Raw genomic sequence first — 26,171 nt, forward strand, 5'->3', positions numbered from 1 at the left:
TCTGTTTAATGAGTCTAATCATTTTTCCCTTTGTTGTAAACGTAGGAAGTCATTAGGCATTCTAGACTTTTCCTTGTTAATGTCCCCACATATCAAAACAAGTGGGATATTATACCTATTTTGAAAAAATCTTTACACATTTTATATTTAAAAAGTGACTTTTTAAAAAAAAATAGATTCCAGCAATGGATAGAAGAGTCATTACACCATATCAGGACGGACCAGATATTAGCTATTTGGAAGTAGAAGATGGAGATATCTTTTTGAAAGAAGACATAAATACGGAACAGAATTATTCGTAAGCTCTGTTTCTCTTTCTTCTTCCCTCCTCTTCTTCCACTCCTCTCCCTGATCTTTGACACTATTAACACGTTTATACTGAAAGAGAAAATTGGAGAATCCTGAAATAGGAAGTATGTATTTATGTTTATTCTTAGTCTTGCTATAAGAAAGTAAATGCATAATTATTTGCAGATGTAACAAAATTAACTATAAATATAAAAGGAATACAACCTTTAAGTTAACATGTTAGGTTGAATAAATGCATTTATCTTAGCTACCTTCCCAAACCCTGCTAAAATTACAATAAATAAAAAAGGCATATTGCACTAGAGCAGAGAGAACAGGAAAGGAGAAACAGCAGTTAGGAGGTGTTAATAGTTTTGGAAGTTGGAAAGTGGTTGCTGAGCAGTAATGACTTAGGAAAAAAAACTAAGACAGAATTCCAGAAAGTTTTAAGAATTAGAGGTAGCAGGTTTATGAAGACCAGGGTGAGTGGTTAGATTTGAAAAAGATCATTTTTTTAGCTTCTTTCAAAGAAAATTGACCTTTTTCTGAACTCAGTTCAACCAAGTGATTGTTCCTCCTCCATCTTGGCTGAAAGATTTGCCCTCTGGAGAGATTGAACCAAGACTACATCAGCCATTATGGATTTTTCTCTATAGAGAACCTACTGACTGGTTCAAGAGATATGACCTATAGTGACTGACGTTTGGGAATCCTCTAACAAAATATCCCAGGTTCTACATAATCTCCCTGTAGTGTGGCCAAACATATGACAAGCCCTGTTTAGTATTTCCAAACTGTGTGTTAGGCTCAGTTATCAACTGGTTATAGAATTACTTACCTTGTACTTGGTAAATGCCTTGTTAAAATCTTTGGGCATTCAAGTCATTTACTATATATATAATAGTAACTAACTGTGTAGCCCACTGAGAAACTGCTGTTAGGCTCCAGATTTGTTTTTAACCTCTTTTCTAGTGTTTGTTAGCATTTGGGTTACTTGAAGTTTATGATATTTGATTATTTACTTTTAAAAGTATTTCCCTATTTCTAACTTTCACAGAAATAGTAGAGTTACATCTAGTAAGAGTACACACTGAGGTTCAGTAAAACTGAGTAATTTACTCTGAGCAACATAGATAAATGCAACTAGAGCATGCCTATTTTTTGTGTTCTCTGTTTGACTAAAATGCTATACACACACACACTCACACATATATATGTATATTTATTCTCTTGCTCAAAATGCACAGTTCTTTTGCTGTTAATCTCTAACTTATTTCTAAAAAATGAATTTTGTATTTGCTTTTTTCGTAGGGAAAGTATGTTCAAGAAGGCAAAAACAAGAGCAAAAAAGAAGACACGTAAGCGTTCGGATAGTTCTGGAGGTTATAACCTTTCAGACGTTATTCAGAGTCCACCATCTACAGGTTAGTGAAAGTGTCTTAGGATATATTTCCTGATCTAATCTTTCATGTCTCTATTATCTAATTAATTTAACATGTATCAAATACTATTGTATGCCATTTGCCAGGCCTACTGAAAGAAAATAGCCTTTGTCTTAGGGAGGCTATGGAAAATGATCGTATATTGTAATAAATATTCTGATTGAAGTTTGCTTTGAGAGCACAAAAGAAAAGCCCATATTAGGGGCACCTGGGTGGCTAAGTTGGTTAAGCGTCTGACTTCAGCTCAGGTCATGATCTTGTTGTTTGTGAGTTCAAGCCCTGCATCAGGCTCTGTGCTGACAGCTTGGAGCCTGGAGCCTGCTTCGGATTCTGTGTCTCCTTCTCTCTCTGCCCCTCCCCTACTTGTGCTCTGTCTCTCTATCAAAAATAAATAAATGTATTAAAAAAAAAAAAAAGCCCATATTAATCTGAGAAGATCAAGAACGACCTCTTGAGGAAAATGATTCATGAGTTGGATCTTGAAGAATGAAGAGAAATTGGCCAAGAAAAGGAGGCACGCTGATAGACATATGAAGCAAAGGGGGCAATATACTCCCAAGGCTAGAGGCACTGGAAAGAACTGCATATTTCTTGTGCTTTGGTCAGCATGCTTCAGCCATATAGGGCATGTGTAGATAAGTGGTAATTGGCAATGGTCAGATTTTGGAGGGATTTTATGCTAAACTAAGGAATTTAAATGTGATTCTGAGGGCTATGAGTAATCGATTGATGGATTTTTAAGGCATATAATGTGAGTGGATAAAATTTTTTTTAGAGAGACCACTCTGTCCAGTGGCATAGACTGTTAGTGATGGGCAAAACAGGACAGAGACACTATTATCACATGGATTCATTTCATTTACATCAGTACTCCAAGTTAGATGCCATTCATGTGCATTAGAAGGTTATAATCCAGTAATAGAATACAACATATTTTATATCTATGCATTATGTGAGCTGTTTGAAAGTAAAGGTTATGTAGTTTTTCTAAAATGGTTTTCGCAGTTTAGTTTGAAAATCTTTTACTGAAGAGATGAAAGAATGAAAATCTGGATACCCTTCCTCCAAATTTATTGTTAACCTGTTACCACATTTGCTATTTTTTATAGACTTTCTGTTGCATGCTCACTTCCTTCATTCTCCAGACAGTCTATCATTTTTTACAGATCCACTTGGAAGTTGTAGGCATGGCATTTTAATATAAATTAATACGAATTTCCTAAGAATAAGGATATTCTTCTACACAACCATAATATCATTAGCACATCGAAGACCATTAACATCAATTCATGAATATTACCTAGTATTACAGTCTCTATTCAGATTTCTCCAGTTGTCCAGGAATGTTTTTATAGCCTTTTGTGTTTTAACCTTAAAAAACACCTGGTATCCTGTGAAGATAGATACTGCCTTTGCTTATTAATGTCTCTTTAGTCTCTTAACTAGAGCAGCACCTCTCACACCTTTTTGTTTTGTTTTCAAAAGTTCAGGCCAGTGGTATAGACTATCTCACATTCTAGATTCCTCTGATTAGATCTAGATCTAAACTATCGAAATTGTAATACTTGCTTTAGATGAAAATACAGAAGTGTGACCACAATGAGACTACAGTATGGCTCTAAGAAATAGTATGTGTGTCTGTAGGAAGACATAAACAGGTATAACTTCTGTCAGCAGTATTTTCTTAGTCAGCCTGATGAGGTAACTTTGAAAAATACAAGTACACATTTTGTCCCTGTGGAAAAAAAAAGAAAAGCTGTCATTCAGGGTAAAGAAAGAATGTCTTTATATTTAACATGATCTATAAATGAGGTACTTGATGTGTTTGATAATGTTCAAAGGAATAAACAATGTCAAGAATAGTTGTTTTAGATAACACAGAAAGATATAAAAAAGACAATATACCTGGATTGATTGATGAAGCACTGAAGCTCGGTCTTTCACGTTTACTACATCTCCTGATTCCTACTTAGGACCTTTTAATATGTAAAATTCTGTGATTTTGTGTTCTCTCTGTTACACGAATTACCTCTAGTGCGTAGAAGGACGTGTAGGTGGATTGATGGAAAGATGAATAAATGGACGGACAGGAAGTTATGAAACTAGTTATTTTTCAGTTGCCTAAAAGACTTAGGGAAAAAGCAGATACTTGGTTTGTTTTAAATAATGGTATTATTAGCACACTTGTTAGAATCTTTATATTTCAGAGATGGAAGAGACATTAGTAATGAACTAAATTTTTGTCCCTTCCTTTAAACCTGAGGAAACAAAAGTGCAGAAAACTTCAGTGATTTGAGGTAGTGACAGAAATAGAATTTATTTTTTTTGATTCCAGTTCTTATTCTTCCTGCTTTACTACTCTTTCTGTGGCCAAAGCAGATAATGATTGAAAGGTCAAATTTAATTGGGGCCAAAAAGCCTGTTCTGGAAGTAAACTTCGTTGTGTGATCCTTTATGTTAGAAGACCATCTGTGAAAATGTTTATACTAAAAATAATTGTTGGCCAGTTTAAACATCCTTTTATTCATTAGATTTATTTCTAATTGACTTTTGGTAGCATTCTGGCATTAAATATACTCTCTTAAAAATTTGCTGCTCTTAAAAATATTTAAAAGATGGGGGGAGTGCTGAATGTTATTTCCAAACTATTTGAGCAGTGACAGGAACAAAAGAGGCATATATCTTGTCAGAGTGATTTACTTTAAGGAAAACCCACTTATTTAAATATATAAGAGATAGTATGTTTTATTTATTTTCCTTTTTAAAAATTTAAGTCCAAGTTAACATACAGTGTAATAATGATTTCAGGAATAGAATTTGGTGATTCATCACTTACATATAACACCCAATGCTCATCCCAACAAGTGTTCTCCTTAATGCCTACCATTTAGCCCATCCCCCCACCCAGCACCCCACCAGCAACCCTCCATTTGTACTCTGTATTTAAGAGACTCTTACGGTTTGTCTACCTCTCTGTTTTTTATCTTTTTTGCTTTCCTTCCCCTGTATTCATCTGTTTTATTTCTTAAATTCTACAAATGAGTGCAGTCATATATTTGTCTTTCTCTGACTTATTTCACTTAGCATAATACACTCTGGTTCATCCACATTGTTGCAAAATGTGTTTTATTTATTTTTAAGTCAAATTTTTAGTTATACCTCATGTCATGTGTTTTTTTGCTACCTCATTTAGATTCTACTAAATTTGAAATATGTGAAAGTAAACACATGAACTTAAGCAAAAGTTTGTTTTCTCTGTTTATATTTGAAATGACTTTGATCTACTAATGAATCTGGATACCAAATATGGCAGGGAAACAGGTGTTTAGCTTGCCTGGGAGAAGAAATGGTATGTACATTTCATAACAGCCCTTTGCTTTAGGCAATAGGCTAATTAAAGTAGCTGTCAATCCACAGATTCCACCCCCCTCTCCAGAAGTAAAAACCGTCAATCAGGCCACGGTTGGCTTCAGCATAACCTCTGCTACGGGGCCAAAGTCATCCAGTCTTTGACTAGATGAGAGGTAGAAAGGCTACAGTGTTCCTCCCACACAGAATGAGGCCAATCCCCGTCTGCATGCATGCAGAGAACTTGGTACAGAGAGACAGATGAGAAAGGGGACGGTCTGAAGCTTATTAATTTTGTCTTTTTTTTTTTTTTTTAATGGGGAGAAAGAAGTTCTGAATCACTTCTCAAAGCACATCCCAAAGAAGTGTCTTCCTTAATGTTTATTGCATAATTGCTGTATAATTGAAATGGATAAAACTGCTGTTTTATTAAAGTCCCCTGTTTTAGTTTTTTACTTTAACTTTTTTCTTCAGTTAGCTTGAATTGTCAAGATTTGATACAGTGAATATAATTTAAATGTTATTAAATCTGGATAAATGGAAGCTTTTAGCTCTATTTAATTCACTGAATGTAATATACACATGTTTACTGTATTTTAAATGTTTTAAAATTTTTACCTTTTAGGATTATTAAAATCTGGTAAGACCAATTCTGTGGAATCTCTTCCAGAACTGCTGACATCAGATTCTGAAGGAAGCTATGCAGGAGTGGGTAGTCCTAGAGATTTACATTCCCCAGATTTCACAGCAGGATTTCAGTCAGATAAAATTGAGGTTTGTTTTTATTTATTAATGCACTGTTTTCTTAACTTCAGATTTTAGATCTTTATATAATTTATTTTTAGTTTTTATTATTTTTTTGCTCTAACTTTAAAATACTCTCCTGGCTGGTTTATAAAAAAATACATATGATTAGTAATATATGTAGTATTAGTTTTCTCAAATTTGCATTATGTTTCTAGTTTTAAAGATTTTAATGGCAGTTTCAGCCCTCTACGACATTACATTTCTAATCCTCTTTCTGTAAATTAAAATATAATGTTGATGCAAAAGATAGCAACACTGTATAGACATCTGGAAAAATATAGCTAAATTACTTGAAATTTACTTTGTGAAATGTCAGTTAACACCAAAGAACTGTCAGAGGAAAATGATTTTGAAAGGAAGCCTAACTTCAAATTCTGCATAGTCTCTTCCCTCTATCATGTTAATGGGAGCAATACAGTCTGGAATGGAGTTCTCCTGGTCCAGCACAATTGACATAAAATGCAGAATTTCTAGTCCATTTGCACGCCGGAGAGTCCATTTTTTAGACCTCTCTTAACATTTTATTCCATAATTGTTAATGTACAGGAAAGGAAAATAACTTATTAGATATAGGTCATTTTTCTCTAATCCCTAGTCCTCCACAAAACTATTAGAACTTCGAGAAATTCATGAGACAGTGGAAAATTTATCTGTTCTTCTTAGTCTTCTAGGCCTCAAGAATTGATTTTTTTTTTTTTTTTTTAATGTAGCTAGATAGAGGTTTCGGGGCAATTCGTATTAACACCAAGGTTGGTGTAGAGGACAGTTGGGGTTTAAAAGGAAAATTAAAGGCATGCTGTGAATGTTTGGCAATAAGAATCTGTCCCAGCAATGGAAATAACCATTTTAATAACTTCCTTGACCTATTATAATGGCAATTGTTTTAAGGTTCCTTTTCAGCTGTCAGTATTATTTACCTTTAATTTTATTCAGAATGAATTATATGACATTAATATGAAACAAAATGAAAGTTTGGTATAAAGTCATGGACATTAATTTTAAAGTTACTGCTTCATATCTTATTTCAGCAACTTTTATTAACATTTTTATTTAATGCTCATATTAATGGGAATTTAATGTGCAAACTTATTTTCCTAAAAATTATTCTCAAAGCTCATGGTAACTGGGTTATAGTGACTTAGAAGTTTTGAGAATTGGTTAAGATGCTAAAGTAGAAGAATGCTAGATGATTATTGTTATAAGATTTTATGCTTTAATATAATTTAACCAATATTTATTAAGTACCAATAGGTGTCTACTATTATTTATTTTTTAATGTTTTTTTTTTTTGTTTTGTTTTGTTTTTAACCTCCAGGGGAAAATTAAACCATATCTTAATGGTACACCTCCTGCATATTCTAGGGAAGATTTAAAACCATGGGAAAAATCACCAATACTTAACATATCTGCTCCACAGACCATTCCCAGTAACAAAATTGATACTACAAGCTCTTCCAGTTGGGTTGCTGGCTCTTTCAGGTAGGATTTTCATTTTGTTCTGTACCTGTTAGTTGGAGAAATACTATTTATTTTTAGTCAAATTGAAATTTTTAATGAAGCACATTTAAAAAGTATTAATGTAAATTTCTAATACACAGAAAATTACCTAGATGCATACAGATTACTAGCTAGCTAAAATAGGCACTTTTTTTCCCAGACAGAATTTAGTTCCCTTTGTACTGTCATTTGTGAATGCCAGTAAATACTATATAACCCACAGATATCTATATCTAGATATATAGTGACTTAATAATAAGCTATTTTTTTGATAGTGTATATTAAGACTCCCATTCAGGAAGACCATTTTGTCATTTGTAGGTTTATTGTATCTTTTTTTTTCTTTTTTTTTCTTTTTTCTTTTTAGCAAGTTAAGGGGTATTTAAGATCTCACAAAATACATTGTTATTCACAGTTAATTTTCAGAACAATGTTACACTGCTTTTAACTTGCCTGTATTGCATCCATAGTTTTCTTTTATTTAGAAAAGTCAATTTTTTTAATTGAAGGAGTCGATATAATTAGAATGCACTCTTTCAGAGTAATTATTGAGCTTGCGCTTCATATTTATACACCTGCTATGGTTTATAATAGGCTAAAACTGTTAATTGACTTACCAATTATATTTACATAATTATTTTGAAATATGCTGTATTTTGCAAAGTTGGAAGACCAGATTATGTGCCAGTTTATGTTGTTTCATAGTCTAAAAGTAGTTTAGAAATCAGTCTCAATTTTTTTTGCCTTTTAAGTAAACATATTTGTGGGAACCCCAAGAAGCATCTTCTAATCACTAGACTATTTTATTGAATGTGTTTTAAGATAACTGGCTTGATGTAAAGTCAGCAAAATAGATCGGCTGTTTCTAAGGATGGTAGAATTTGTTTTTTCTCATTATAGTACAACTTCCTCTGGTGGGTTTCTAATATTATTGAGCATCCCCAAATTTTACTTTAAAATTTTTGTGGTTGGTATCAGTAGACAGTAGGAAGAATTTTGTTAAAAACAGAATATAATTTTCAAGTTCTGTTCATCTTAAAGGTTAAGAATTTAAACATAACTTCAGTTTCTTATGCCTAAGTTAGATAAGAATTATTCTATTGCTTGGCTTTTTTTTTTTTTTGGGTTTTGTTTTTTTAAGAGTTTTAGTTTTATGTTATGGCTTTGGATGCATTTTAGTTATATATATATATATATATATATATATATATTATATATATAAAAGTAGCTTTCATTCAAAGTATCCTTTTTGAAGTTGGCCACAGCTGACAAAATAAACCTAAATTATCCTTTCATTATCAATCTTACATATAATTTATAGTTTCAGTGAAGTTTGGGTATTGGACTTTATGGATAAATAACTGTATTGTAAAGTAAATTTTATATGTATTTTAGTCCTGTCAGCCCTCCTGTCATGGATCTCCGAACCATCATGCAAATTGAAGAAAATAGACAAAAATGTGGAGCTACACCAAAGACAAATTTGGGGTTGGTTAAAAACTCATAAAAAAGGAAAGACCATGTTGTTTTATAGTTCCGTCCTAAAGAATTAGAAAGACCTACTATACTCTTTTTCTGCATTTGATGTTAAACTCAATTAGAAAGACATACTGGACTTTTTTTTGTTTTTGTTTTTCTGCTTTTGATGTCAAACTAAGTTATAAACTCTTTTTTATTTACGGTTATAGCCTTCATAACATTTCTTAAATACATGCCAAAGATTGAGTTGGTTGGTAGTCCAACTCATGTAGAATATGGTGTTGTCAGAAATTTGCCTCTAAAGTATCATTGTGGACTATTTCTGGTGCAAGTGTGATGTAAATGTATTAGTAGGAAGGCTCATTTAGTAACTGTTATTTGATCGTCGATAGTATAAACTGATATTGTCACTCTTGAATCTTATGGCCATTTTGATCCAGTAATAGTAAAATCACATCAAATAAACAGAAAGCAGTGTAATTACCTGTAACCTTCATTAAGCAGAAATTAATGCTAATTCATTTAATTTCTAGCAAAATAATTTCTCATGGAGTTAAACTTTCTCAGAAGCAACGAAAAATGATTGCAATGACTACCAAAGAAAATAATTCAGGAACAAGTAGCATGGAAACAGCTTTAACTGCTCCTTCAAAAACTCCGAAACCAGTGAATGCATGGTATGCTTTAAGTTTTATTAAAATAGGCAGAGATCTGTGTGTTACCTTTTAAGGTAGTTCTTGGCTTCTGGGTTTCCCTCCTAACTTTTCAAGTATTTCACTCCTCTCTTTAAGTTAAAAATTAGACCTTGGGAAATAATTTTTTTGTTTTGACATATGCACCATGGTGTGTTCATTTGTTCGTCATTCTTTCTATTATAGATTTCAAAATGTTTTGTATAGATACAGTTTCTTCTTTGTATTCTAATTAGCATGTATTACTAAAGTAATTTAAGGAAGGAGCCTTACATTTTTTTCATTTGTTGTAAGAAACAATATATAGCATAGAAAAATTGGATAAACAATTTTTACCACCTTAATTTCTTTGTCCTTCTGTATACATCATGAATATCTTTGCAGTGTTAATAATCTTGGTTTTCGTTATCACTTGTTTATTTTTAAGTGTTTATTTATTTTGAGAGAGAAGAGAGAAAGAATCCTGAGGAGGCTCCACGCTGTCAGTGCAGAGCCTGATGTGGGGCTCGATCTCACAGAGATTGCGACCTGAGCCGAAATCAAGAGTCAGATGCTTGGGGCGCCTGGGTGGCTCAGTCGGTTAAGCGTCCGACTTCGGCTCAGGTCATGATCTCGATCTCGCGGTTCGTGAGTTCAAGCCCCGCGTCAGGCTCTGTGCTGACAGCTCAGAGCCTGGAGCCTGTTTCAGATTCTGTGTCTCCCTCTCTCTCTCTCTGACCCTCCCCCGTTCATGCTCTGCCTCTCTCTGTCTCAAAAATAAATAAACGTTAAAAAAAAAAAAGAGTGAGACGCTTAACCAACTGAGCCACCCAGGCACCCCTCACTGTCACTTCTGTAAGCAGGAGTATTTACTTGCTATTATAGAGATTTTCTCCATTACAGTTTACCTGTAATTTGGAGATTAATAGGAATAATCTCCAAAGAGGTCAGATAGCAGTTTTGAGGTGTATAAAATAGGGTATTGTACTTCCTGCACCCCTTCCATCCTCCCTTTTCTTTGTAGCCTGTCAGAACCACTTACTACAGATCTAAAGCATGATCACAGAAAAGAAAGTAAAGGAAGATGTGGGAAAACCCAGGTAAAGAATAAAAGAGAGTAAAACTTGAGAGAACGGGTTTAGTAGAATGTTTAAATTCATCAGTATTTGTGCACACCTTCTATATATGAGACTATGGTAGACTGATTTGGTCACCCTCTGTAGGGTTTGTGGGATAGCTGTTAGAACATTGAGTTGTGTTTTCCCTAAAGAAAAGTATGGAGGGGCAGCTGGGTGGCTCATTCACTTAAGCGTCCAACTTCAGCTCAGGTCATGATCTCATGGCTTGTCAGTTGGAGCCCCGTGTCAGGCCTTTGCTGACAGCTCAGATCGTGGAGACTGCTTTGGATTCTGTGTCTCCCTCTCTCTGTCCCTACCCAACTTGTTCTCTCTCTTTCTCTCTCAAAAAATAAATATTAAGAAAAGTATAGAAAAGATAAAAAAAAAGTTCTTGGATCAGCTCTCAAGATACTAAATATGCTATAACTTGAGAGAATTAACTAAGCACATGAGGAAGCTTTGGGCTTAGTAATATAGTTTTAGCTATGCCATTATTCACTTTTATTATTTAAAAACAAAAAGTAGGGGAGGATCCCAGGGAAGATGGCAGATTAGGAGGACCGTAAGCTCACTTTGTCCCATAATACAACAGATAACACACACATCATTTTAAATAACCCAGAAAATGATCCATACTACCAAGAGCAATCTATAGATTCAGTGCTGTCCCTATCAAAATAACAAGGGCATTTTTCATGGACTAGAAGAAATAATCCTAAAATTTGTATGAAATCACAAAATAACCTGAAGAGCCCAAGTAATCTTGAGAAAGAACAAAGCTGTAATAATCAAAACAGGTATGGTACTGGCACAAAAACAGACACATAGATCAATGGTGCGGAATACAGAGTCTATAAATAAACTCATGCTTATATGGTCAATTAATCTTTGACAAAGGAAGCAAGAACATATAATGGGAAAAGAACACATCTCTTCAACAAATGGTGTTGGGAAAACTGGGCCATTTCCTTATACCATATCCAAAAATAAACTCAGAATGCATTAAAGACTTAAGGACAGAAACCATAAAACTACTAGAAGGAAATGGAGGTGGTAAGCTCTTAGACATCAGTGTGAACAACAAAATGAAAAGGCAGCCTACTAATTTGGAGAAGATAATTACAAATGATATGACTGATCAGGGATTAATATCAAAAATACATAAAGAATTCCTACAACTCAATATCCAAAAAAAAAAAAACAAAAACAACTCAAGTAAAAAATGGGCTGAGGACCTGAATAGGCATTTTTCCAAAGAAGACATACAAAGAGGTAACTAATAGACATGTGAAAAGATGTTCAACATCACTAATCATCTGAAAAATGCAAATCAAAACCACAATGAGATACCACACTTCTGTCAGAATGATAATTGTCAAAAAGACAATAGTAAGTGTTGGTGAGGATGTGTTGAAAATGGAACTCTCATGCACTATTGGTGGAATGCAAAATGGTACAGCAACTATGGAAAACCGCATGAAGGTTTCCCACAAAATTAGAAATAGAGCTTCCGTATGATCCTGCAGTTCTCCTTCTGGGTACTTATCTGAAGAAGATGAAAACACTCATTGGAAAAGATAAATATAGAATCCTGTGTTCTTTGCAGCAATATTTATAATAACCATGATATGATACAAGTAAGTACCATTGATGGATAAATGGATAAAGATGTGTTATGTATGTGTGTGTGTGTATACACACACAGTGGTATATGAGCCATAAAAAACAATGAAATCTTGGCATTTGCAACAAAATGGATGGACCTAGAAGATATTATGCTAGGTGAGATAAGGAGGAGAAAGACAAATACTCTATGATTTTCCTTATATATAAAATCTAAAAAACAAATGAACAAAACAGAAACAGACTCATTCATACAAAGAACAATCTGGTGGTTGCCAGATGGGAGAAGGGGAAGGGGATTAAAAAGTCAAAGGAACACACTTCCAGTCATAAAATAAATAAGACACATAGATACAATGCAGAATAGGAAATATAGTTAATAATGTGTAACAATGTTCCTGCCAGATGGTAGCTAGATTATGGTGGGTGATCATTTCAGTGTATATAAATGTTGAATCACCTGAAACTAATATAATGTATGTCAACCATACTTTAATAAAATTAAAAAGTACAAACTAATCATTTTATGTATCTTAGGATACCAAGTAAGTTTAATTATAATTTTATTCTGAATTATTATCAAAGTGAATTATAAAATTATTTATGCACTTTTTGTGCATTTTTGGCTTCTTGAGACTATATTTTTGGTATCTGAAGGATCTTTTAAAGTTTCTTTCTGCTAAATTCTTCTGAATATATGTACTTTTATTTGTACTCATTGTACAGTGAGCTGATGGAACTTAGTAAAATATAGGTATTAATTTGTCAATATGTATCTAAAAATCAAATAAGCATATAAAATGTATACATATGCTTTGTTATGGAAATTTTATAAGTTAATGGAACTAATAAAATATTTGTTAGAGATTTTAAGAACCTATTTATAAAATGGTTGTTTGATATTCATGGATTTTGATCCATATTTAGTATAAATGGAAATAATCATTGTTTGATCGTTGAATACTTTTTACACATAGGGTGCAAATATATGTAGTATATGTTTGAAGAAACTAAAAATGAAATAGATTTGTTTTCCTGAGAGTATCCCATGTAAGTGTTCATCTAATGAAACTTGGTCAGATTTAAATTTTACTGTGCTATGAATAAATTAGAAAAGCTTAAATTAGGGGCGCCTGGGTGGCGCAGTCGGTTAAGCGTCCGACTTCAGCCAGGTCACGATCTCGCGGTCTGTGAGTTCGAGCCCCGCATCAGGCTCTGGGCTGATGGCTCGGAGCCTGGAGCCTGTTTCCGATTCTGTGTCTCCCTCTCTCTGCCCCTCCCCCGTTCATGCTCGTTCATGCTCTGTCTCTCTCTGTCCCAAAAATAAATAAAAAACGTTGAAAAAAATTAAAAAAAATAAAATAAAATAAAATAAAAGCTTAAATTAGCATTTTAATCTGATTTACAGATTGTATTTATAACGTATATTCAGTATTGTAGTGATTTAAGTTTTTAAAGATATTTCTTAAAAGTGTATCTTCCTCATCCTGAAGAATCCTCTAACGAGATTTTTTTTTCCTTACAAGATTTTTTATGCTATGTTTTTATCTTGAGGTTAAGGTGCAACTTCTTAGCACATCCCAAATTAGCCCTGTGAGTCTGCTTCTGATTATGGGAAGGATTTTCACTAGTTTGTTGGCAGATTCGTTCACCTAGTTTATATAACTCATAGTACATAGTTGTGCTCCTGCTGTCTACAGTTAGGTGTGGCAATATTATGTATTAAAGACAACTGTTTTCTTGCATTAGAATAAGTTCTGATTGGCTGAATTTAAATCTAGTGTGCAAACACCAAGTGTATATGAGAGTTGGCCAGTTTTCATTATCAACTGTTTTACTTGGAGAAATAATACATTTCTCACCATCTTGAGTGGAAGAATGCGCAAGCTTTGTGGCCTGGCTTGATGTATAAATATAAATTCTTCCAAATTCCATATGCAGGTAACCCACAAATTATAAACTAATTTCAATGTTTAACTCTTTAGAGCTGAAAATTTTATTTATTAAGGCAAAAATTTCAGCGCTGCTGTAGCTGAGAAACAAAATCTTGATTAAGTTTTAGTGTGGCTGTAAGTGTCTACAAATGCTTCTTCATAAAGTTACTGTGGCTGCTAAGATGGCAAGTAGCCAGAGCCTGGGTTAGGAAAGCAAAATCATGGGAAATCAGACACTGTTCCAAATTATGGCATCATCAGTGGAAAGAATAGTAGAACTCATTTAAAGAAATCTGGGTAAGTCATTTTTATAGGTAACCACTAAGCATGATTAATGAACATGTGAGTTTAAGATATTTTGGAAGCGCTGTTACTTACATTTGTTCCAAAGGAGATATTATCAGTAGCTTTAAAAAAAAAAAAAATTCAGAGTTTTTAAGAAGTATATATATCATTTATATCTAGGAGTCCCTAAATTACTGCTAGGATAAATCTGACAACTTGTGCTTTTCAGATCATTATGAAATTTCTGTATTTAGAAACATGAATTACTTACAGGGGACATTCAGTAGATTCTCCAGCAAGAACTTTTGCCAGCAGTGTTCGCAAATTGCTAATGTTACACTGTACTTTACACCATAGTTACCTTGTCAATGGAAACTGTTAGGTATGTGTGCTTTGGGGAGGAGGAAAGAGTTGTTAAAGAAATGGGGAGTGATTTCTTTTGTATATATGTTTAACTTTTTATTATGTTTTGTGTATGTACATGTTTTGGGAAAATTTTTCATCAAGTTATAGGTAAGTTCCTTTTGAAGAAATATTTTTAGCATGAATACCTTAGTAGATCATGTTTCTAGTACAAATCTCTAAGGAAAATTTCTCTGATGTGATTTAAGGTTTTACTTAGAGTAAAGAACTTTTAAATATGGCACAGCAGTATAGTGATTAAGCTTAGGTTCTGGAGTGAGTCTTACTTGAGTTTAAATCATGTATCTGCTACTTGGGAATAATGTAAACTTAGATCAGTTTTTTAATCTTTCTTGGTCTTACTTTCCTTGTCTATAGAGTTAAAAATAGTACCTATTTCACAGGAGTATTATGAAGCTGAAACTGAGTCAAAGCATGAAACATTTAGTATATTCAACAATGTCTAATCAAATATGTAAATTTTAGCCATTAATATTTTAATAAATTATAACTTAATTTGTAATATGGTTATAATATGTATTAAATTTTGGTGAACTTTTTTCTTAGAAAAATCTTATGTGAGACATTTTGTATTGATCTAATCTTTATTGAGCAAATAGAAATTTGGTGAAAATTTTTAGTTTTGTTATGAATTGATGCTTATCTCATACAATAGCAAAACAAAGTGTGGATCATCAGTATCTGTGTTATCTTTGGCACTTTATAGGAAGTATTGTCTTGATTTCTTACAGAAGGCAACAGTAGACTAGATGGCAAGGATGGGTTCCATCATTAAGAACTGGTTCTGCCTTATCTCTCGTGATCCCTGCACTTTGGTTATACTCTTCTTTTAAACATAGGAGATGATAAAAATGCTTATCTTTCAGGATTGTTATTGTAAGAATTAAATGACAGGATGCATGTTAAAGTGTTTTACAAATATAATTTGGTAATTAGGTCAGATTCAGGTACAAATGAGTTATTCAGACAAGATACAGGATTTTAGAAGTCCTCACTTTTTTATGGACTACCTCAAATAGTTTATGAACTTAATCTAGGTATGGATTTTAAGGTTTCTTCCAAATATGAGTTTAACTTTTTGGAGAATTATCCAGTTAGCATTTGTATTCACTTATTGACATGGCCACTTTGTTTTCTGAGTAAAGAAAATAGAAAAAAAAAATAACTTAGGCCTAGAAATTGTTTACATTATTATTGCTGAGAATTTTGACTATCTAATGTTAAGGATTCTGAAAATGATGCCAAGAATATGGTGTAGATCTAGTGTGCAAAATAATAAGTAAGGGTTATCTTTTTAATTTTTCTCAGACTTTAGAAAAATACTAAGCCTATGCCTATTATAACTGATTATATTTCTTCATGTCAGAACTTCTTTGTTCTCATTGTCTTCTTTTTCTCTTAAATCACAGTTTTGTTAAATGCTATGAAAATTATGGATAGTAAGACTTACATAGCATTTCTCTGTAACAGGTACTATTTTAAGTATTTTTCCATAAATTAACATTTGATTCTCAAACATTATCATGATGGAGATGGTATTTGTATCCTCATATAATTGATGAGGAAACTGAAGCACAAAGTTCCACTTATGAAGGTCAGAGCCAAAATTTGAACCCAGGAAGTCTAGCAACAGAGCCTGTGTGCCTAATCCTGACTGTTATCCTGCAAATTGCTTTTGTACTGATAGTAAAATAAAGCATTGATTATTAAGAGATTCTGATATCATAAAAATCTGAGTATGAGATCTTTGAAAGCTCAGTTCGTCTGTATAGATGATTAAATTTTTGCCTGTTTTTGGTGAATATTATTCTAAAATACATTCTACTTTTAATTATCAAAGTATTATACCCATAGTGAGTGTGATTAATTTTGTGTATTTAGGGTCAACTTAATTTTTATTTCTATTTTATCCATGTAAAATTAGGTTTACATTTTAAGTAACTTTTTATTAAAACATTATATACACTTAAAAGTGCAGTTATCACAAGTGTATAGGTTGAATTTTCACAAACTGAACACATCTTGCGCACTCAGAATTCAAATCAAGAAGTAACATTACCAGTATCTAGTCCCCTCCTGCCACCCTGCCATGCCCCCTCCCCAGCCACCAACCCCACTATCTTTTTTATCATCCACTCTCCTCTGACTTTTCTTTCCATAGATTTTCTTTTAATATATATAAATAGAATTGTGTTCCTTTGTTCAATGTTATATTTATGAAACTCATTCATATTTTGATGAGTACTAATATCCATTGTGTAAATATTCATTCAATTTTTGTTAGCATTTGAGTATCCTCCTTTTTTTACTATTAGGATCGGTTCTGCTATAGATATTCTAGTTCATGTCTTTGGTATACATGCAGTTGCATTTCTATTGGGTATATAACTAGGAATAACTGGGTCATAGGATATGCATGTATTCATTTTTAGTGAATATCACAAAACATTCTCATCAGTGGTCTATGAGTTGTTCTTTTTCCACCTCTTTACCAAAACTTGGAATGTCTTAACTTTATTTTAGTCTTTTGGGAAGGAGTGCAGATTTCCTTTTCTATTCTGTTCTTTTTTTAATAACGTTATCAAGGTATAATTTAAATACAGTAAACGAACTAACTTTGTATATAGAAGTTTTGGCAAATGTATTTACATTTACATATTCACCACCCCAATGAAAATTTTAAAAATATGTCCATCATCCAAATACCTTTTCTTAGTCTCTACCCTCCTCCCATGCCACCACTGATGAAATTTCTGTAACTATAACTTAGTTTTCGCCTGCTCTCAAACTTTATATAAATGGTAGAAGTCCAGTATATTCTGTTTCCTTCATTCAACTTAAAGTTTTGGAGATTCATCCATGTTGTTGCATGTATCTGTAATTTCTTCCTTTCTTGTTGAGAAATACTGGGTTTCCAGTTTGTTTGATGAAAAAAAAGTTATATCCAAGTCTTAATAGACCTGTATTTTTATTTACTTAGGGTTGAAATTGCTGGGTCATATATTAAGTGAATGTTAGACTTTATCAGAAAATCACCAGGTGTTCCAGAATGGTCATATTTTACATTTCTGCCAGTAGTGTGTGAGAATTCCTGTTGTCCATACCCTATCCAACACTTGGTACACTTAATCTTTTTAATTCTGGCTATTCTGGTAGGTGTGGTTTATTTTACATTTCTCAGGGGCTTATTGGCCATTTTCATATCTTTGGGATGCATTTTCAGATTTTTGCCTTATAAATTGGGCTATTTATTTTCTTAATATAGTACTGTTAGAGTTTTATATTCTGGAAGTAAGACCTTTGTTAGATATAGATGTTTTGTGAATATTTTCTTCTACTCTGTAGTTTAGCTTTTCATTTTCTTAACATTATCTTTTGAGGAGCAGAAGTTCTGCATTTTGATAAAATGCATTGCATCAGTTTTTTGTTGTTACTTGATGTTAGGGCTTTTTGTGTCTTTGACTAAGGTTACAAAAATTTTGTTTTTGTTTTGATCTAGATGTTTTATAAGTTTAGCTTTTATGATTGGGTTTGTGATTCAAATTTATTTTTATATATAGGGTAAGATAGAGCCCAAGGTTTTTGTTCTCCCCCCCTTTTTTTTCCTCACCAGGTATCTAGTTGTTCCAGCACAATTTATTGAAAAGATTGTCCTCTCCTCATTTTATTACTTGGCACTTTTGCTGGAAATCAGTTGCCCATATATGTGTCAGTCTAATTCTGGACTCCTATTGAGTTCCATTTGATCTACATGTATATATCCTTATGCCCATATCACACTGACTTGATAATGATAGCTTTTGTAAATATTGAAATCAGATAGTATAATTTATTTGGCTTTGTTCTTTTTATACAAAATTATTTTTGTAATTTAAATTTTTCCATGTTTGTATAAATCTTAGATTAGTTTATCAAAAATGCCTACTAGTATTTTTTAGGTATTGTTTTGGGTTTGTAGATGAATTGGATTGACAATTTACGATATTGAGTCTCCCAATCATGAACGATGTAATATCTTTTAGATCTTCCTTAGTTTCTCTTAGCAATATTTTATAGTCTTCAGTGTATAGATCATGCCTATCTGTGTTTTGTTAATTTTATCCCTAAATATATGTCATATTTCAGATTGTAGGACTTTTCTATAGGATTTTTCTCTTTTATCCTGTGAGTGTTAGATCACCCTTGCATTCCAGGAGAAAAAAACCTCACTTGGTCATTGTTTATTATCTTTATTTAATAAATTGCTGGGCATTACCATTATCGCTGAAAGTTTTCTTCAAAAAGTTCTTTTTCATCCTGGTCCCTTCTCCATATCAATGTCAACCACTGTGGTGATTTTTCTTTTTTGACCACAGATTAGTTTTGCCCATTCTAGAAGTTTATATGAGAACAAAACATAATATACTTTTTTCTGTTTTCATTCAGCATGTTTTTTCTTTCATTCAGCATGTTTTTCAGATTTATCTGGGTTGTGTGAACCAATAGTTTATTCCCTTTTATTACTCGGTAGTATTCCAAGGTATGAATATACCACAGTTTGTATTTATTCCTGTTGATGGACACCTGGACTATTTCCAGTTTTTGGCTATTGTGAATAAAGCTGCTGTTTGAACATTCTTGTGTAGGCCTTTTAATAGACATATATTTTAATTTCTTTTGTATAAATACCAGGGAGAATTGCTGGATTATACAGAAGATACATGTTTACTTATTACAAAATTGCCAGTCCTTTCCCCACAGCACTGTGGTACCATTTTATCCTCCCAGCAACAATGTATGAGAGTATTGGTTATTTCATATTCTTGCCAGCATTGGTATTGTCAACTAATTTGACCCATTCTGGTAGGTGTGTAGCAGCCTGTCATTGAGGTTTTGTGTTTCCCTGGTGAATACTGAGTACTTTTTATGTGTTTATTCATCATTAGCATACTTTCTTTGTGAAGTGTACATTCAAATCCTTTTCGCTTTTTGAAATTCCCTTGACTTTTATTATTTGTGTTTTTAAGTTTTTAGTTCCAGGAGTTCTTTTTATGGTCTGGATACAAGTCATTTGTCACATATGTGTTTTGCAAATGTTTTCTGTTTTCTTAATACCTTCTGATGAGGAGTTTTAATTTTCATTAAGTCTAATTCATCATTTCTGTATTTGATGTTTATTCCTATATAAGTCCTAAGAAACTTTGCCTACCACCAAGTTATAGTCGTCTGTTTTCTTCTAGGTTACTTAGCTTTTACATTAGATATATGATCCATCTTGAATTAATTTGGGGATATGGTGTGAGATAAAGGTAAAGGTTTCTTTTATAAACCATTTGTTTATTATAGATAATTACTTTCACCACTGAATTGCTTTGGTAATTTAATTATTGAAAGTAGAAGGACTGTATATATGAGGTTCTATATGTAAGCTCTCTATTCTTTTCCATTGATCTGTTAATCCTTATGTCAGTACCACTCTGTCTTGATTCCTGTGACTTGTTTTATCTTCTTCTAGCTTTGTATTTCTTTAAGAATACTTTGACAAATCTAATTTTTTTTTGTATTCTCATATAAATTTTAAAATCAATTTGTCAATTTCTGCGATAAAAAAAAACTGCGGGATTATTCAATTTTTTTAAATAGAGCTAGGTCTATATATTTTTTTATTTCTATTTTTGTTATCTTTGATAAATTGTATTTTCAAGATATTTGTCCATTTTATGTAAGTTGTCAAATTTATTTGCACAAAGTTATTATAATCTTTATCATCTTTTTAATTCCAGTAGTATCTTGTATTATCTATTGCTTTGTAACAAATTATCCCTAAATAATGACTTAAAACAACTAGTGTTTATTGTCTCATAGTTCCTTTGGGTCCTATTGTCTCATATCCTCTGGATATGGCTTCACAGAGTTATTGCTTATGGGTGCCCCTGGCTCAAGTCTCACATTGCTGCAATCAGAGTTCAACGAGGACTGTAATCATTTCAGAGCCTGACTTGGGAAAGGATCCTTGTCCAGGTTCACTCATATAGAGAACTGGATGGATAGTTTTCTTCCTTACTTTCCTCTTATTAAAGATGTTGTTCTACTGTCTTTTGGCTATCCTTGTTTCTAATAATCTAAGTGTTTTCATACTGTGTTGTATTTCTGTGGATGCTTTCAAGATTTTCTTTTGATCTTTGGTTTTCAGCAGTTTGCTCATGTGCCTAAGTATGGTTTTCTTTAGATTGATCTTTGGGGTTTGCTAAAATTCTTCAATCTTTAAATTTGTATCTTCTACCAGATTTGGGGAATGCTTGGGCATTGTTTCTTTGAATATTTTTGTCAGCCATATTTCTCACCTCCCCTTCTGGGACTCCCAGTTATATTTATGGTAGACCTTTTGATATTATCTAAGTCACCATGGTGGAAATTTTTTCAGTCTTCCCTCTGTTTAGATTCAAAATTTTGTATTGCTTTATCTTCAGTTTTACTGACTATTTTCTAATCGGCTGTTACCTTCACCAGTGAATTTTGTTTTTTAAATATTGAATTAAAAGTTCTTGAATTTCTGTTTTATTCTTTTTCATAGTTTTTCTCTGGGCTTATTCTTTATTTTTCTCTGGGCTTATTCTTTAATTTATTCTGCACATTTTTTTATTGTTGCCTTAGGCATAGCTATAATACTTGTTTTTAATATCATTGTTAATTTCAACATCTGGGTTATCTTCAGTGTTGGTCTCCATTGTTTTTTTTTTTTTTTAAATCACATCATTTTGATTAGTTCACAACTGACAGCAAGAACCCAGCATCGCCTTAAAAACTAATTACATAATATTGTAAAATTTTTGGTGTACATTTTCCCCATTCTCCCATTGTGATTTCTAGCACTGACCTTTTAAAAAATGGATGTCTTAACATGATCTTTTGTCTTTTGCAGGGCATCTTCTCTACATTCAGTTTCATCTAAGTCATTCCGGGATTTCTTAGTAGAAGAAAAAAAATCTGTTACTGGTCACAGTTCAGGAGATCATGTCAAAAAAGTTTGTTTTAAAGGAATAGAAAATTCCCAGTCTCCAAAAGTTGAAAGGTAATAAGTTAAACTTACACATTTTCTACCTTAAAAAATTCTATGGTAGTTTCACATTCTGAAATCTTTAAAAATTTATCAGGTGGATTTTTACACATTCTTTTACACTGAAAATTAACATGTCTTTTTTTTGAGGCTTTATTTTGGTAGAATTGTCTTATAGTAAGCTTGTATATATTTAAAGTATTTAATTTGATGTTTTGGCATATGTACCTGTGAAACCATCACCAGCTACACTCAAAACAGTGAATATAACCATCATTCTTAGAAGTTTCCTCATGCCCCTTTGTAATTTCTTCCTCCCTACCCCATTTTGCTCTCTAGGCAGCTACTAACCTGCTTGTGTCAGTATAGACCACCTTGTATATTCTAGTTTTATACCTGTAGGATCATTCAGTATGTAGTTTTTGATTCATCCATGTTGCTGTGTGTATCAATAGTTCATTCCATTTTATTGCTGAGTAGTAGTTCATTATGTAGATATAAAACAGATGATGGACTTTGGGTGTTTCCAGTTTTTTCTCTAGCTATTTTTGATACAAGTTTTTAAAGTCCATTGTATTTTATTTTATTTATTTATTTTTGTATATACATCTTATTTAATTTTTTAATATGGAATTTATTGTCAAATTGGTTTCCATACAACACCCAGTGCTCATCCCAACAGGTGCCCTCCTCAATTCCCATCACCCACTTTCTCCTCCCTCCCACCCCCATCAACCCTCAGTTTATTCTCAGTTTTTAAGAGTCTCTTATGGTTTGCCTCCTTCCCTCTCTGTAACTTTTTTTTTCCCCTTCCCCTCCTCCATAGTCTTCTGTTAAGTTTCTCAGGATCCACATAAGAGTGAAAACATATGGTATCTGTCTTTCTCTGTATGACTTATTTCACTTAGCATAACACTCTCCAGTTCCATCCATGTTGCTACAAAAGGCCATATTTCATTCTTTCTCATTGCCAAGTAGTATTCCATTGTATATGTAAACCACAACTTCTTTATCCATTCATCAGTTGATGGACATTTAGGTTCTTTCCATAATTTGGCTATTGTTGAAAGGTCCAGTGTATTTTAAAAGAGTTTCGTATTTTAAATGCTTACGTGGAACATGAAAATCTAAGCATAATTTAAGAGCAATTTTCTAATAAAAATAGCTTCTTTGCCATGGTATGTAAATTCTCTTAATCACTGTACAAAAAGGAACATTCTTAGAGCATTAGATAGTCCTGTGTTGGAAGAAAGAACTGTGTTTCAAGTTGGTTGACTAAATGGAATTTTTTTTTATTTTTGCTAATACGACATCTCCCAAAGATATTAATCCCTAAAGTATTTTAGACAAAACAAAAACATAATTAAAAATGTCAGCTGTGACCAGATTAATATTGTTTTAGGTAATGATAAACCTTTTTTCACTATTTGTTAAGCCTTTTTCCCCCTAAACCCTTTTTTTAAATGAAATCTTATGTCCAATTCCAATGTTATCAAATATGTTTTGCTGATTGAATCAAGAAGAGGGATGTGGGAACCATTACTAGTTTAACCTTATCATATCTACCTTACAAGCAGCTCCTGAAGAACTGTCAAAGTCTTCTAACAACATTGGAAACTACTGGTTTAGATGAACTCTTTAAACGATTTTTGTAGTTTATGTCATGACTGACTGCCTTATTATAGATAAATGTATATTTGGGACCAAAGATCTTGAGCCATTTACTTACAATATGGAAAATCAGGGATCAGAAAGAATCTGAAAAAATCATTTGCTCTCTCTTCTATCTTTATGAAAACTTTTATTAGTAGAACATGATTTTAAAATAAAAATCTTAAATGTAACTCTAACATATGAAACAGATAAACGTTTTTATATGCTTACTTAGGAAAAAGTAAGAATATTAAGGCTGGTTTGTTAGGGTCATAAATACAGAATTGGGTGTGATGTAAGACATATGTAGTCTTAAAATTGACAAATATTTCATGACTTACCTGCTCTCTATCAGACATGATGCTAGGTACTAGAGTTACAGTGATAAAATTAACATTGCCCCTGCCTATTTAGAACACAGTCCAAAAGAGAAGAAAAACCTTACACAATTCAGTGTACAAAGCATATTTTAATTCTCTAATATTAAGAAAATCTTGACTGAAATAAGTAATTATAAATGATATAAAAATCAACTCACAGATTCTTTAAGAGCACAGTTCACTTAAACAAAGATGGCAGAAGAAATTTTATTCTTGAATTAATGTAAGAATGAATGAACCTGGCAATAGAAGTTAACATGCCAATGATCTTCAATGTATTAAAAGTATTTGTATATTTTTAATTAGTTTTAAAAATGTATTTCAGAAAAAAAATACCAACAAATGTTTGGTGAACATTTTATTGTACACTGAAATGACAAACTATTCAGTATTTATAAGGTGTTTTCTTAACAATGTTGAGGGAAGGACATTTTATTCCATTCATAAGTAACAGTCAGTCTCTTAAGTTCTCACAGTAAAAGTGTTTATTTTCAACTTCATTTGAATGCCATTGTACACATACACATGCATTTGTTTATATATTTCATAAATGTGTATGTTTACAAATTCTAAACAGATGTTTTAAATCATTATCTCTCATGTTTTTCAATCCCAGGTTTTTAAAAATTTTAAGTTGGCTTTTGTTATACTCAGTAATGATCCTGTATCATAATACTCTTAAAAACTGAATATAGTCTTTTTCAATAATAAAAAGAAATAAGAATACCATTGGTTTTTGTAAATTGTGTGATGAGTGATGTAGACCCACTTTTAAATAGAAAGACATGTAACTTCCTTATTAATATGAAACACAAATCTGCATCTGCATGTATTCTTTTTTTTTTCCTCCTTTCTTGTTTTGCACTGGAAGAGTTATTTTTCCTATCTAAGGTTAGTATTTGTACCTGTGCTGGCATCTTAACTCCTTTCCACTTCAAAAGCCTTAAGCTGCTAATTATCCCTTTCTTTTCTTGTGGATATTCAGCCTTTTTCCTTTTAGGTAGATACCTCCCATCTGGTTTTGAATATGCTCAAATCTCTCTCTTGTGGTCTGGGTGAGGTAATCAATCCCTCAGTCATCTCCCACACTTTCTTCTAACAGTTGTCCTATCATTACCAATCCCTTACTCCCTTCACAGCCAGATTTCTCAAAAGGGCTGTCAGCTCCCAATCACTTCTTAATCCAGTCTGGCTTCCAGGCCCATTACTAAACTGAAACAGTTGAGGCGAAGTTCAGCAGTGACCTCCATATTGCCAAAACCATGAACTTTTTTTTTATGACTCATTCTACTTGAAGTTCAATTACAGGTCATCTTCTCATTTCACTTTATATTCTTTCTACACTATTTCATGAGCTTCTATCTTCAGTTATTAGCTATAAAGATTCAAAAATTTTATCACCTGCCCACAACTATCATCTGAGCTTCAGACTTACTTAACTGTCTTCTTGATATCTTCATCCCACTTAGATGTTCTGAAATACTGTAAACTTTATGTCCAAAACCAAACAATGTTTTTTCTCATACCCCTTTCATAAAATCAAACAAAAATATAGAAAAAACATGGGGCGCCTGGGTGGCTCAGCCGGTTAAGCATCCGACTTTGGCTCAGGTCATGATCTCACAAACTGTGAGTTCAAGCCCCGCCTCAGGCTCTGTGCTGACAGCTTGGAGCCTGGAGCCTGCTTCAGATTCTGTCTGCTTCTCTCTCTGCCCCTCCCCTGCTCATGCTCTCTCTCTGTCTCAAAAATAAAACGTTAAAAAAATTTTTTTTAAATATATACAAAAAACATCCCCTTCCCTGATTTTTCTTCCAAAAATTTTCCAGATTTTTTCTTCTTGATTTACCCAAAGATAACAGGAATATTATTTCAAAAAGATATATGCACACCTATATTTATTGTAGCATTTTTTACAATAGCCAGGTATAGAAGCAGCATAAATGTCCATCGGTAGATTAATAGATAAAGAAGATATGTGTGTGTGTGTGTGTGTGTGTGTGTGTAATGGAATATTATTTAGCCATGAAGAAAAATGAGATCTTGCCATTTGTGACAATATGGATGGACCTAGAGAGTACCATGCTAAGTGAAATAAATCAGAGAAAGACAAATACCATATCATTTCATTTATAAGCAGAATCTAAAAAAGCAAAAGAAACAAGCAAAAACAGAGACATAAATACAAA

General features: G+C 32.7%; 1 protein-coding gene across 4 annotated transcripts in view; it reads left to right on the top strand.

Annotated features, from left to right (window-relative positions):
• Positions 1-26,171, top strand: part of IBTK (inhibitor of Bruton tyrosine kinase) — a 90,793-nt gene that overhangs the window by 56,409 nt on the left and 8,213 nt on the right. For 2 of the 4 annotated variants that reach the window (XM_019442723.2, XM_019442724.2), the window contains exons 20-26: positions 177-298; positions 1,600-1,712; positions 5,704-5,852; positions 7,201-7,364; positions 8,778-8,870; positions 9,395-9,538; positions 21,817-21,966. In XM_019442723.2, the coding sequence (XP_019298268.2) occupies positions 177-298; positions 1,600-1,712; positions 5,704-5,852; positions 7,201-7,364; positions 8,778-8,870; positions 9,395-9,538; positions 21,817-21,966 (935 nt within the window). The remainder of the gene's footprint in view (positions 1-176; positions 299-1,599; positions 1,713-5,703; positions 5,853-7,200; positions 7,365-8,777; positions 8,871-9,394; positions 9,539-21,816; positions 21,967-26,171) is intronic. The other 2 variants (XM_019442725.2, XM_019442726.2) reach the window with 1 other exon arrangement.

Source organism: Panthera pardus, unplaced genomic scaffold (genome assembly GCF_024362965.1).
Source record: "Panthera pardus isolate Hobbes unplaced genomic scaffold, ASM2436296v1 HiC_scaffold_17, whole genome shotgun sequence".
Classification (NCBI taxonomy): Eukaryota; Metazoa; Chordata; class Mammalia; order Carnivora; family Felidae; genus Panthera; species Panthera pardus.